A 14,554-nucleotide genomic window follows, 5' to 3' on the forward strand; every position below is an offset into this window, starting at 1 on the left:
CTTCCCCCCCCCCCCCCCCCCAACACACACACCACAAAAAAAAAAAAAATTATTTGTCACGGTGCATATCTGGGTTTTCTTTTTTCGAATGTTTTACCCTTAAAAAAGTCCCAGATCAGACTTTATTTTAATGGAATGTGGTGTTTATCAAATAATAATTAAAAAAAAAAAAAAAAAAGAGACCCAGATCATGGTGGCTGTTACTTGCGTGTCGACACATTACTTGGTATTTTCTCATGCCTGAAATTTCTTTAGCGAGAGCATGCATTCAATTTTCGGCATCTGCATCTTAAATCAAATCAAAACCTGAGAATGAATCATGGATTAGTCGGACTTGAGCCCGAACACCTCATGCTAATAAAAAGAGAGAAAAAATTCCACATCATTACCGTTGCAATTATGTGCAAATCGCAAGGCAATTATTCACCCTTCTGACAGTGAGCAGGGAAAATGTTGACCCACAGAGAATTTAGAGAACAAGAGAACTCTAGTAATCAGACAATGGAGAAACAGGAGTAGTCACTACTCGTGTGCGTGCCCATCTCTAATAGAATGTAAAACTGTGATTTTCTTTTGTACAGCTCCCGTTTAAGATCCCCCTTGGATTCTCCGTATGAAATCACTAACTAGGATTTATATGAGACCAACCAGCATGGTTTCTCCCGCCACACATCACCATTACGAAGATTTTGTTATGATGTCTCAATTGAATAAACAATCGTCACCCAACAAAACCCATATCACCACAAAAATTAGGTAGCTCACATGGGTGACAGCCACTTTTTCTCCTCTTCATTTGGCCAAATGTTGACCAAGGATTTTCCAATGTTCAACTTCACGGCTCCAATATCACAAGCCAATTATGGCAATTTGTTGTCAATGCTTGCCGATCAGTATTGGAGCAAATCTTTTTGAAAATAATGCCACCAGTGGCGGTATTGTAAGTGAAATCCAGAGCACAAATGAGTTGAAACTACAATTCCTTCTGGGCGTTATCTCCAGCTGCAGAACGGGCTGCCTGAAATTGAAGCGCATACTGTCTCTGTAACTCTCTGAGCTTTTGCAACAATTCCTGGAATGTTGGTCGGCATGCTGGATCTCTGATTTTGACAATGTTGTAGATTACATTAGCCATCTTTGCAATTTGATCCCCATCTTAGATGCCTTCATAACTAAAAACTACAGCGATAAAAGGTTTAAGAAAACAACTAATATGATCATGATTGACGCTATCATCTTCATCATAATCCCCATCGATCTAACTAACCCAAACATGCCAAACCACCTTCAACAATGAAATGGCAGACATCCGCAAAAGTTTTTTTTTAATAAATCTATTATAATCCCTTAAGATTGGACTATAAATCTTACAAGATGATTTTCTGGATAAATATCAACCAAACAAATAGCATGACCTTTTAAGGTTATATGGACGCCCAAGCTATGTGAACTCACCAAATACTTGGGCCTAGCTATGTGATTAATTTATGTACCGCTAAGGGCCATAGCTTCCAGTCACCACACGAGCACATTAAAGATGGTTAGAATAACAAAGGCAATGCATCATAGCCAACTACTTGTATATTGTTTGAAATGTCAAAACTAATCCAATTTATCTTTTGCAGGGTACCATTGCTTATTGCCACTCTAGATAATGAAATTGAAACTAAGAATAAGCACCTGTGCCAGCAGCTTTCGATAATGGAAGCCCATTGTGGATCAGCATCCTTGGGAATTTCCAGCCGTTGATTCATGAACCCAACAGCTCCAATCACCTGCAAGTATCCTAAAGAAGATGTTCATACGTGCATCAAATCACCCTTTTTTTTAAAAAAAATTTATAAAGAAATCCCACATCAACACCAACTTCTGCTATTGTCAGTGAAGGTATCTCTACGATATAGTACTGAAGGCATTTATCTAATAACAACAATTTGGTCACAAATGAAAAAAGAGATTTTCCATGGATAAGATAAGATATTTATAAACTGAACAAAATATTTTGATTAAGATTATTTGTTCACTCAAATACAAAGTCCTGATAGATTTTTTTAAATGACAAACAATACCTGCATTGAGTTGAGATTGTCCCAAGGGATCTTCTCAGTGACAAGTTCCCACAATATCACCCCATAGCTATACACATCAGACCTAAATGTTTCAAGAGAGGCAATGATGACCGTATGTTTAAATTTGGAAATTTAAGGAAACAAAAAGACACTTGAATCAAAGTAATCCGATTTAAATTAAAGATCGCAACATACTTTTCGTCTGAAGGCTCATTACGGAGAACTTCTGGTGCCATCCATTGAGGCTACAAAACATGAAAAAAGTTGTATCAACAGAGAATTCTATGTAGCCTCATGCAAGATAATTTAGAAGGATGACAAATAAAACTGATGAAGAAGAAATCAAGAGTGCCAATTGATACCGTTCCCTTCCCAGTTGTAGCTGTGAGATATGTTTCGTGCTTGAGACGTGATAGACCAAAATCACCAACCTGTTTAGATGACAATTGATGAGATTATGCTTTTGACTGAAAAGGAATATACACGTTATTAAAGCAGATCTTCAGAGTCCAGTTCTTATAAAATGGAAGATTGGATGTCAATTGACAAGATTACGCTTTGGATTGCTAAAAGGGAATATGCATGAGAGAAGGCAGACCTTTACAGTCCAGTTCCTATCAACTAGAAGGTTTGATGACTTCAAATCTCGATGGATGATTGGTGGGTTGTAATGATGAAGATAATTCATACCCCGGGCCTGTAGAAGGATTAAACAAAGGCAGCATACTTAATAACACAACAAAAAGAATCATTGAAAAACTAAAGAAAAAGTGCAATATAAGTAATACTCACTATATCCAAAGCCATATGTACACGGCGCCTCCAATCTAGTTTTGTCGTGTTCCTCTGTAGCAAGCGAAACAAACTTCCACTGCATCAATTAAATATAGATATGTGACACCCATCAGCACAAGTGTTACACCACACTCTTGGAAAGTTCCCTATCAGTATCGATATTGTTACATAGGTAAACATGAGAAGAGTATATCACAAATGCATGCAATATAGAATTCTGAAAAGGAGAGTTAAGAATGTACCGTGGAAAGAACTCTGTAACAATGCAGAGATGTTCAGAAGAAGTTACAGCTCCCATAAAGAGCAAAATATTTGGATGTCGAAGTCTTTTCATAAGAGATACCTTAAAAAATAAAGCCACATTTTAATATCAGTGTTCAACGAAAATATATTCATGAAAAATGGAAAGATATGACTTCATATGGGTTAGTGTAAAACAGTACAGGAAAACAAAAAATTCAAGCTAATAAATTTTTTACGTTTTAATTATGCCAGCATCTACAATAACAAGATAACAAGAAGGCAAACCTCTTGTCTAAAAGAAAGTAGTACATCATCTGAATATTCGTGCTTGGCGAATACCTTGATGGCAACATCCTGCAATAATATAGATAGAATTTCAATCATAAAAGCAGATAATAACAGTCACAACCTTTCTTGTGCACTTATTGCTTTCATCTAATAGAAAAGGCTAATTAGAACTGAAAAAGTGGCATCTAGTAAGGCACATTAAATGGCATTTAGATCATTTGTGTCAGTTAATGCTATTGCACATAACATTCAGACCTGGAAACCCAATGCATAATCTATGGATACAAAATCCCTGAACTCAGCTTGTTGGGTGTCAGCACTGCAGCACCAACTTTCAAATGAAATAACCTAGATTCATGTATTGTGTACACACAGCCACATAAAAAACGAAGTTAACTAAAGCAAGAGAGCAAGGAACATACTGATCCATACCAAAGACCATGATATACAGTTCCACAAGAACCTGCAGTAGTGGGAAACACAGTCAAAAAGTTGTGAAATTAAAATAGGACCAAGCAATGCATCACAGCATAGACTTAAATACAAGGAAGCATAAATTCAAAGGAGAGACTTTAGAAAAGATCAAATATGGATAACGGCATACATTCAGAAACATTGTGTTATTCGGTCACACGCTTTACCAAACTTCACAAGAAAATACTCAACCCCCCCCCCCCCCCCCCCCCCTCTTTCCCCCTTGCTTGGCAGATAAGAACTGGGTGTTCCATTAAAATACAATTACCTTGACCGATTTGTTCTCCAATTGTCAAGTCCTCCCACAAGATTTCATAATCCAAGCAGTCAATATCCATGTCCACCTTATTGATTGCACTACTGCTGGTACTTCCACAGCTGCTGGCACTGCTGGTGCTATTTACATTAAACGAGGACCAAGACCCTGGTGCCTCATTGTTGCCAGGCCGATTACTTTCACTCACCAGGATCTCGTGTTTTGTCCCAGAAGGGGGATTCTTCTTGCTATGAACCGGTTCATTCTCTTGATCATCTTGCAACCAGGGCCAAACAAAACGCCCAGTCCTTGCCTCTGAACCTTCTCGCTCATTCACTTTCCATGGCCATGATATCCCTTTCTTACCAATCCAAGCTTCTGCCTTAGAAGTTATGATCTTGTGAATTGCAGGCTTTCCTTCACTCTCATCACCTGAATCTCTAGACTGTTTTCCAGGGTACTTCTCCTCTCCATGAGAAAACGCACCAAAAGGAGATGGAGCTAGATCTCCCCTGGGTGTGCTAGCTCCACTTGAAGTTGCATCCTCCCTATGGTCAGCGAAAATGGCATCTGAGGAACCGTGATCAGAATGGTGACTATCTACACTTCCACCTTCACGCTCCATGCTATTCTCTCCTGCCCGAATTCTTGACTTAACTTTGTTGCTCACCTTGGATGCCTGTGTTGGTGATTTAATATTCAAGAAATGCCAGACTATAATAAATCAGAGTAACTTGAAGATACTAACAGACTAACCAAATTAGAAATTTTTGATGTAATTGCAACTTGCAGAGGCTGCTGAGGATCAAGACCGAGTTTATTTGTGATTGTGAGACCACTTCTGGGCCGACTAAAACTTGAATCTGGTTCTGAGTTCTTTACACCTGATGGTTCAACCCTCATTTCTTGAAAGGACCGTGAATCACTCGATACACAAATAATCCCAACTAAAGTCCCATCATCATCATAGAATGGAGTATTGGTCGAAACAGCTGAAAACCTATCCCCCATCTTATTCTTGACAGGAATCTGCCCAGTCCAGCTCTCTCCCATGCTGACACGATGTACAACATTATTTGCCATAGAAAAGTTCTGGGGTTCTATCAGAAGCTCAATGGCATCCTGGCCTAGAGCTTCTGCTGCAGAATAGCCGTACAGGTTCTCAGCAGTTCGGTTCCTGAAAAATATTGAACATTCCCAGATAAAACACAGCGAATCCAAGCTGCTATTTAATTAATAAGAAAGATTATACATCTCGGGAAGTGTATAAACTGCAAACGCAAGTTCAGGGTTTCAGAATCACAACCCAGAGTTGATCCAAAATTCTCAATTCAAAAAGCACCATCAATCTACAGTTGCAATATAAAATCCCGACACAAACAAAACCAAATATATGGTGAAATACAAAATTCGACATTCACATTCGTGAAGACAGACAATACCAAATGAAGGGACCCTTGCCAAAAAAAAAAAACTGAAAAACAAGCCTCTCAAGCGAGCTGGTCACTAGTAATGTATGAAACATGAACAATAAAGTAAATAAATAAACGATACCCAAATGCATAAAACAAAAGAAGCATCATTTTTTTTTTTTAAAGCCATCTAATTGAATGAAATCGAACTACTGACCAATAAATTATACGTCCATTAAGATCAAATATATGCACAGACTGCCCCATAGACTGCAAGATATTCAAATACTGTCTATTTGTGAAATTTACTGCCGAGGGCCCTCCAGCATTCACAGGCTCGCGGCTCCGACTCTCCCTCTGCAGCGGCGACGAATGACGAAACGAAGCCGAACCCTTCTTCCATGAGGTTGCTCCGCCGTCCAAATTGCCTCTCATCCGAGGCGGCGCAGCGGCGGCCAGGACAGAGCGCTGAGGGGATACCGAGTGGGACCTTTGGTGGGGATGATGGTGGGACTGTTGTTCGGATTTGGCATCGCCGGAGATCATGAGCTTGGACATCTCTTGCTTGAGGTGGGCTTGACCAGCCTCCAGCTCCTGGATCTTCCTTAGTAACTCCTCCGCTGGTGGGGTGCCCATTTCGGCTTTTTGGGACTCACTCTCACACTCTCAGAAATTACCCACTTGAAATTGATAACTGCGTATCCAGAAGATTCATGGCCCTCAATCCCTCTCCCACGCTATATATACACACCCAATGTCTCTCCCCGTCTCTGTAAAACTCCCTTTTCAAGTAATTGAAGAAGGCCCAGTTGATAAATCTCCAGGGACAGGAAAAAAGTATGGGTTGATAAGACCTGCGGATTTATGAATCTCTCTCTCTCTCTCTCCCTCCCTCCCACTTTCGGGTCTAATCTCTGACTCTCTCTCTCCAAGAACTCTTTATCTGTGCCGTCAATTGAACTGAATGGATAGGGGGGTCGGTCAAGACTCAAGAAGCTCTCTTATCTTTTTAGGCTCTGCTTTTGCCTATTCTTCAACCCCCTCCCTCTCTCTCAACACATTCTTTCTCTGCGCTTTTGAGCGGTTTTGGTCTCTCTGTTTCTCTCTCATCATTATCATCTCAGTCTAACCGTATTTTAGACCCTCTTCTATACACTTAAAATTTTCTTTTTATATTATATATGTCGAACTATTTTTACCCACGCTCAGAAGAGCGCGTGAAAACTTCCAGCCAATCATTTTCCAGAGATCTTCCAAGTCGGTCCAACGCGCACCGAGCGCCTCAGCCACGCTGCTTTGTTGCGTAGTCAGGGAACCTTTTTATTTGTGTTTCTTTTAGGTAAAGGTTTTGCTTATTCCTTTCTAAAGGCTCTTTCTGATTGGTCCATTCTCGACCCGTCTTTTTCTAATCTTTTAGTTTCAAGTACTGAAGATTCTTTAACATTCTTCTCAAGTTGTTATTTACTTTCGGTTAAAATATTTATATTATAATTTTATAAATAATAATAAAATAATTTATAAATAATAATAAAATTGTTTAAATTAATTTTTTTTTAAATTATAAAAAATGTAAGAGAAAATTTTTTAAAATATATATAATAAAATTAAAATATTATTATAATATTATATATATTGGACCACCCATTAAAAATGAGTATTAAGTTATAAAAGAAATAATAAAATTTAAGTACTGATATCTTTTCTCTTCAGACATTTCTTAATTTCCAATTGCACATATTCATTGAACTCATGACTTTTGAGTTGGACTAGTCTAGTTTTATGCCCACACGTTTTAGATAAAGTAAAAATCCTTGAAAATGACCATATAATAAATAGAGAAATATTTTAAGTATAAAGAGATTTAATAAAAATAAATTTATAAAAATTAAAATAAACTTAAGATTTAATTATCTCGTTTGGTTATACAGTTCAGATAAAATGATATAGGATGAGATTTTTGTTTAAATTTAAATAAAATATTGTTATAATATAATTTTTTAATATTACTCTTATTTTAAAATTTAAAAAAATTAAATTATTTATAATATTTTATATAACCAAATCAAATTGTAAAATAATTATAAGGTTATCATTTTCCTATTTAGAAAAGAAAACACCTCCATTTACGGCTCTAAACTGGACCACTTTATGTGATGTATATGCACTATTATGCAGGAGAAAAAGCCCTGAGTTCCACTAGGGCATGCATCGTTATCTCCTCCACTCAAAAATATTAAAAAAATACATATTTATAGTATAAAGTTGCAGGTGTCTTTTTACCTAACTACCGTCCAAGCACTTGATCTTATATAAAAAATAATAATTTATAAAAGTTTTATAGAAAAATCATATACAAATCTTTGTGAAAAAAATAGATCTCATCTAAAATAAAATGTTAAAAAATTATTTTTTATTAATAAGATCTATTTTTAACAAATAACTTGTATAGAATTTATTTATTTAAAATTTATATTTATTATTACTCCTATATATAAAAGCTCATTGCCGCCTAAACTAATCAGTCGATGCAGAAACTCCTGAACGCATATCCACGTCTACCTCAGAAGAAAAAACAGATCCAGTGAAATGGTCGGAAGGAGGATTTTATTAAGAGAGCATCTTCATTGGCTTAACCGAATGAGAAGGTTGATCAAAAATTAAATAATATGTATCAAAAAAACCTCCACGTTGTGTTGGACATATCTAAATAATTTAGACTTTAGCTACAGTGCTTGGCCAAAAATAGATAATTACTATTCTTTCATCAAATATTAAAGTATTAATTTCTCATTCCAAAAAAATAAATAAAATTAATTAGAATATAATTATTATTAATATTTAATAATATTTTTAATATTAATTTTATATAATATAATTATTATTAACATTTAACAATATGTTTTTAATATTAATTTAATTAGAATATAATTACTATTAACATTTAATAATACTTTTTTGTAATATTAATTCAATTAGAATATAATTATTATTAACATTTAATTGGTAGAAATACAAAATGTGATAAAATAAATTAAATAAAAAATTATTAATTTAATAATATTTTATTATTATATAGAGGATGAATGGCTAATTCAATGTGAGGATTGAATTTAGATGAAATATACAAATGCAAAGAAGTATTGATCTTGACTAAATTTAAAGATAAATTTAACCAAATCAATAAAAATGCTCTTAGACAGAGGGGACCAGTCACCTGATATATAAAAGCCTACTATGTCTCTCTATTTTACCTTCTCAATTTTGACTGCTAATTCATTTATTTTTTTTTTTTCAAATTTTTTTATTTTATTTATTGATTAAGGAAGTAACTATTAATGTATTAATATTTTTTATAGTTTTTTTAAAAAATTTTAAAATATTAAAAAAAATATATGAATAAAAAATTTTAAAAATAAATTTTGCAGCACCCTAGCAGCGCTCAAAAGTTTGTATATAACAAAGGTTAAAAAATTACTCAAAAGCTTTCAAGCATATACAAGAAGTTTGAAGTTTGAATGTAAAATAAAAATATTTAATATTCTAATTGACTTCAGTGTTCTTTTAACGAATAAAGATCATAAATTATCACATTTTTTTTCAATTTAGACTAACGAATCATTTATTAAAAAAAAAACGTCATTTAATTTATTTCTAAACCTTATCTCAACGATATTAAAAGCTAAAAAAGTTAGTTTAATTCATTTTTATTTTGAAACCTAATATTATTAATGTTTATTATTTAAAGCTTTTGACTTGTCCATATTATTTAAAGTTCGCTACGAGATAAGGCCAAGTGTCTAAACTCGCCAATCCTCCGTTCAACAAAACTAAGTTCTTAATCTCACCATGAAATTAGGTCCCTAGACTTGTTGTGGGGTAAGGAGAAGTCTCTATACTCGCCGACCTCTCGTTCAACAAAGTCGAGTCTCTAGACTCGCCACGAAGTGAGATCCCTAAACTTGCTGCTTTAACTCTAGACTCGTCGACCTCCCATTCAACAAAGCCGAGTCCTTAGACTCGCCGACCCCCCATTCAACAAATCCAAATCCCTAGACTGGCCACGAAGTCGGGTCCCTAGACTTCCTACGGGGTAAGACCAAGTCTTTAAACTCGCCGACCCCCCATCCACAAAGCCAAGTCCCTAGACTCGTCACAAAGTCACGTCTCTAGACTCACTACGAGATAAGGACAAGCCTCTAGACTCACTGATCCCCTGTTAAATAAAATAGAGTCCCTAGATTCATCATGAAGTCGAGTTCCTAAACTCGCTATAGGGTAAGGCCAAGTCTCTAGACTCACTGACCTCCCGTTTAACAAAGTCGAATCCCTAAACGCACTGTAGGGTAAAACTAAGTCTCTAGACTCGTCGATCCCCTGCTCAACAAAGTCGAGTTCCTAGATTTGCACGAGCCTTGTGCTTGTGCTCTAAGCGATCGAGCCCCTCTCTCGCTCGCCTCACTGAGACAAGTTGCCTGCCCCCACTCTACGCAATCAAGCTCATCTCCTGCCTAATCCTGAGCTTGGAAGTGTTTACTGTTCACACTAGAGGAACAAATGAATGGCAACTGACCTCTAGAACTTATTTCCCTACATACTCAGGTAGACCAATTCGACTGCATTTTTTACCTTTGAAGATTCTCAAGGTCTTCTATTTTGAGCAAATTGCCCTTAAAAATCACTGGGTACTGTGAAGAGGGTAAAAATATTTGGGCCCAAGCCCAGCCCACCACGTTAGGGGCTAGGGGACAATAGGGGGGCAGGGAGGTCAAGGAGCAGGGAGTAGGTAGGGGGCTGTAAGGGGTTAGGAGGTAAGGGGGCACAGGTCAAAAAAGAGGGATGGGGGCAAGCGACAAAGATAGGGCCGTACCACTACAAAGGGCACGGACATAGAAGTCTTACCTTAAAAGGGGAGGTCCAAACGACTTCTGGTGATCTTCTAGGACTTCTTCTTCTTCTTCAACTCCTCCTTCAACCTCTGAACAAAACAAAGGGTTCCAACACATGAGTTAGTCTCCAGCAAATAAGCTAGGACCACTATTGTACAGTGAGAAATAAGAGATCATGAGAGACTATAAATCAAAATATTATAGTGGATTTCTCCTCCTCAAACATCCATGGACGTAGGCATTTTACCGAACCACGTAAACCCATTTGTTCATTTCTTTTTATTTCTCTACACTTGCTTTCCTTTCATTGTCATGAATGTATATGCCGACACCGTATGGCCATGCCGGATCACAGCTGGGAGTGCCAGACACTCCAATCAAGGCCCAAATCACAAACATGAGCATGGACATAGTATACAACTAGCTAGGGATAAGGATTTATATGTATCATCTGGACCACCCCTTTCATGTAGGTAATATTCATAAAAAATATATATATATATTAAATTTTATTATATTATATCTTTGATTATTTTTAAAAATAGAATGATAAGAAATATATAATATTTTACACTAAATAACTAAATAGATAGTATCTATTTCAAGTTAATTAATCAAAATGATCAGCCTAGTATTCCATGAAGAAGAAGAAGATCCACTACAATAATTTTGGGCTATTGGGACGAATTTTCTACTTAAATGATCTTGAGTTAGGAAATCAATGAGAAGTAGTACAAAAGTTTTCTCCAAAAAAATATATATGACGTTATCCCTGAGGCGGAGGGACAAGATGAAGAAGAAGATGATCCCTCTACTCAAGAAGCATACCAAGAGAGTCAGCTCGTCTTTAATTTATTTGTGGATTTAAGCTACTATGGAATGATCTCATTACATAGGGAAGATATTGAGGTTGAAATAGTTGATGCAACATATGAGCAAAATATTGAGTCATTTGAAATATCTACAGATGATGAGAGTGAATCTACATATGAAACTGATACAGATAATTGACCTATTTGTGTTCACTTTACATAGTATCTCACAGTTATGCTACCAAAGAGGAAGAAAGTTCGCATCTCATCTCCACTTATTCCTATCTCTCCATCTGACTGACCACTAAAGATTGATTCTACGAAACAATGTAAATAGCTAATACTTATTTTTTTTTCAATTTAGATAATTGATAATTGATACAAAGTAAATAACTAAATATTATTTTATAGAGGTAACAATACAATCTCATCACGGACGAGGCACTATTAGAGGCGTGACATTGGAGAAATATCCTAAAGTGGGTAAGATTAAGGTTAACCTTCCAGACGAATATACCGGAGGCGAGAGACAACAAGCAACCTGGCTTGCATCTCATGTGAGTGCTTTTATACGGACTTATGCACCTTTGGCTATAATCTCATGTGAGTGCTCTCATGTGAAAGAGCTTATAAGAAAGAGTTATATGGTACGTAATATTTAAATAATAAGTTTATATTGATATTATTTAATATTCTAAATGATAATATCTTTATGCATATCTTTATGTATATATTTTTTTAAGAATGACTTCAACTAAATTTTGGTCAGAGAGAGAAGTATAAGACTGTCGATGAGCTAATGTGTAATGTATTCCGCAAGTATAAGGTGAGGTGTCACGAGTATTACAAAAAGTGCGAGAATAAGGAAGATGCATGCCAACATCTTTTTCAAGATGCCTGACCTTCAAATTGGGAAAAACTTTGCGACATGTTTGAGGATCCATCATATAAGGTAAACAAATGAATTATTTACATATCTTATTAATAATTTTCATTTACTAATATTTACAATTCCACCACTTGAGCCTTGAGCATTCCTCAACAAGCTTCTCTCCCTCTCTATCAACTTGACCAGGCCTTTGATTTCTTCTCCCAAGAGACGACCCAACCCTTCATGTGACTTGATGAAAACCTTTAGTTTAGATAGCTAGCGTAGATTGGAGGCGTTCTAAATAAGATTCGAAGTTAATGGTTCTTCTTGTTACGTGCACAATTACTTCATACAACACCTTAAATGCTTCTCCAAATGCAGCTCTGGCCGCAGCTTCTTTAATGGTTTTAGATTTCATGACTTGATAAGATCTCGTTTGGTTACTCAGTTCAGATGAGATGAGATTAGACTGATTTAAGGTTTGAATTTGGGTAATTGGTTTTTGTTCTTCTCCTTATACCTCACTTTGATTAGCTTTGAATGAGTTGACTTTGTTTAACTTCAGTTATCATCTAGTTAGTCACCTTGATTCGAAAATGGAGATATATAAATTAACGGAATGTAGAAATTTAAAGGATTTTGATTAAGTTGTCAAAAAAACTTCGAGTGAGTTCATTTTTTTCTGTTCTTTCCTTCACCCGATTTTCATATTATTCAGAATATTCTTTCATCATTTAAATCATTAGTCTCTTTGTATATCTATGGACTTGTGCTCTAATGCTATCCAACAACATAAAAGCAAAAGGATGTGGTTCAAATACTATTTGGTATCTCGGAGGAAACCTTACTGTCACTTGTCACTTGCATCTCATGTACTCAATGCATGTATATGCCATGGCTGAATTTGAGACATTGCACCGATTGGTTTGTAAAAATTGTTTGTTGTTTGAGCAAATTATTTAGATCTTTGTATGATTTACGACACACTCAAAATGCTATTTGCCATGGTTGAATGTTGTGGAATTGTACAGTTTAGACTTGTTGGCTGAATGTGTTTGTTGGTTTGAGCAAATTAATATTACCTTGCTATTAATTGATTTGGTGTTATCTTTGCTATTGTTTCTATGGATTGAGCTATTGTTGGTTTGAATTACCTAGTTTGGACTAAATGAGTTGCTGTTGATTGGATTTCTTTGGGCCTTTCAATTCATTCATAGATTGTTTGGCAGCCATTTGAGGTGATATATTGGTTTACATTTTAGACTATTTCAGCTTAAAGATGTTTATGGATTATCTCTACTGCTATAATTGATTTCATTATATTTGTTTTCATTCATGGCAAGATGCATGTTTGGGTTGTAGACAAGATGTATGACAATATATCTCTTTTGTAACAGCCCGCTAGAAATTCAATTGTGAAATTTCTATTAACTTTAGGAACCTCGTTAAGACCCCATAAGTTTTCACGAATCCATTAATCGTATAGGTTTTTGTCTAACTACATAGTCAGTGTTATTATTTACTATGGTATCAGAAATGTATTTTTGATTATTGGAGATAGTTAAAAGTGTCAAAATGTATTATGGTTTATGCCATTAGACTCGGAGGATTATTTAAGGTCTTATGGCGCAATAACATTTTTTCATATTTTCGGACAAAACTTCTGTTCAAAACTGTAGATATTATTGGATAAAAATATCTTAAACTAATTTTGTGGATATTATTAGATAAAAATATTTTAAGCTAATTTCGTGGATATTATTGAGTAAAAATATCTTAAATTGATTTTTGTAGATATTATTAGGTAAGAGAGTCCTACACTCCACTCTCACTCCGGGTAAGAGAGTCCTACACTTAACTCTCACTTCAGGTAAGAGAGTCCTACACTTAACTCTCACTCCAGCCTCATCTCTTCCATATCTCATCCATAAGTATCTCCAGCCACCTCTCCCCACGAAATTATTTTCATTTATACTTTCCATTAAAAGAATATAAAACACTATCTCTCGGACAGCTTTTAGGAGTTCTTTTACATGCCTATTTTGAAACTTTTGTAAGTATTTTATCATAAAGTCTCCTTCATATAAGTTGTTCCTTTTTTAATCTAGTTTACGTGGATATCTTATTTATCCCATTTGAAGATCATTTGGTCAGTAAAATATAATGTAAACTATAAAAAGGTCATTCTAGAAGATAAACTGGAGAATATGTTATAGTTTGGAGTTTTTGACCAAGCTAATGGATAGATATTGGTCCGAAATTTTTATGGAGTATTGTTAACATGTATATATGACTATTGGTTGAAGATTTTTGCATGATTAAAGGTTTTGATGAAATATTTTCTTAGATTTAGAAACTTAGAAATTGGAAGAGGAAAAACAGTTTCTGTTTTGAGAAAGTTTAACTCTTTGGTAGTCTAAACCTATTTCAACGACTTTGATAATTTTA

At 35.3% G+C, this 14,554-nt stretch overlaps 1 protein-coding gene across 3 annotated transcripts; it reads right to left on the reverse strand.

The window, feature by feature from the left end:
* Positions 1–307: 307 nt before the first annotated feature.
* LOC122300357 (serine/threonine-protein kinase STY8-like) lies at positions 308–6,676 on the reverse strand. Of its 3 annotated transcripts, none has more exons than XM_043110945.1 (13): positions 5,755–6,675; positions 4,882–5,302; positions 4,138–4,804; positions 3,818–3,858; positions 3,393–3,461; positions 3,107–3,207; positions 2,862–2,940; positions 2,668–2,766; positions 2,432–2,500; positions 2,265–2,314; positions 2,070–2,151; positions 1,681–1,775; positions 308–1,100 (listed from the first exon to the last, which is right to left on the reverse strand). In XM_043110945.1, the coding sequence occupies exons 1-13, from the start codon at positions 6,171–6,173 to the stop codon at positions 974–976; spliced, it is 2,319 nt and encodes a 772-aa protein (XP_042966879.1). In that variant the 5' UTR covers positions 6,174–6,675; the 3' UTR covers positions 308–973. The 3 variants fall into 3 exon arrangements, 2 of the variants coding, with proteins under 2 accessions (XP_042966879.1, XP_042966880.1); XR_006240015.1 differs by having other exon boundaries at positions 1,063–1,100; positions 1,681–1,786; positions 5,755–6,676; XM_043110946.1 differs by lacking the exon at positions 308–1,100 and adding an exon at positions 1,158–1,179 and having other exon boundaries at positions 5,755–6,676.
* Between the last annotated feature and the right edge of the window lie 7,878 nt (positions 6,677–14,554).

The sequence above is a fragment of the Carya illinoinensis genome, chromosome 2 (genome assembly GCF_018687715.1).
Source record: "Carya illinoinensis cultivar Pawnee chromosome 2, C.illinoinensisPawnee_v1, whole genome shotgun sequence".
Classification (NCBI taxonomy): domain Eukaryota; kingdom Viridiplantae; phylum Streptophyta; class Magnoliopsida; order Fagales; family Juglandaceae; genus Carya; species Carya illinoinensis.

What these genes read in the sequence shown, in the direction of transcription:
- LOC122300357 (XM_043110945.1), bottom strand. Translation starts at nt 6,173, where the DNA reads ATGGGCACCCCACCAGCGGAGGAGTTACTAAGGAAGATCCAGGAGCTG. An exon ending in TACATATGGCTTTGGATATA is followed by an intron (nt 2,767 to 2,861) that starts GTGAGTATTACT and finishes ATCCTTCTACAG; the next exon opens with GCCCGGGGTATGAATTATCT. An exon ending in ATAGGAACTGGACTGTAAAG is followed by an intron (nt 2,501 to 2,667) that starts GTCTGCCTTCTC and finishes TCATCTAAACAG; the next exon opens with GTTGGTGATTTTGGTCTATC.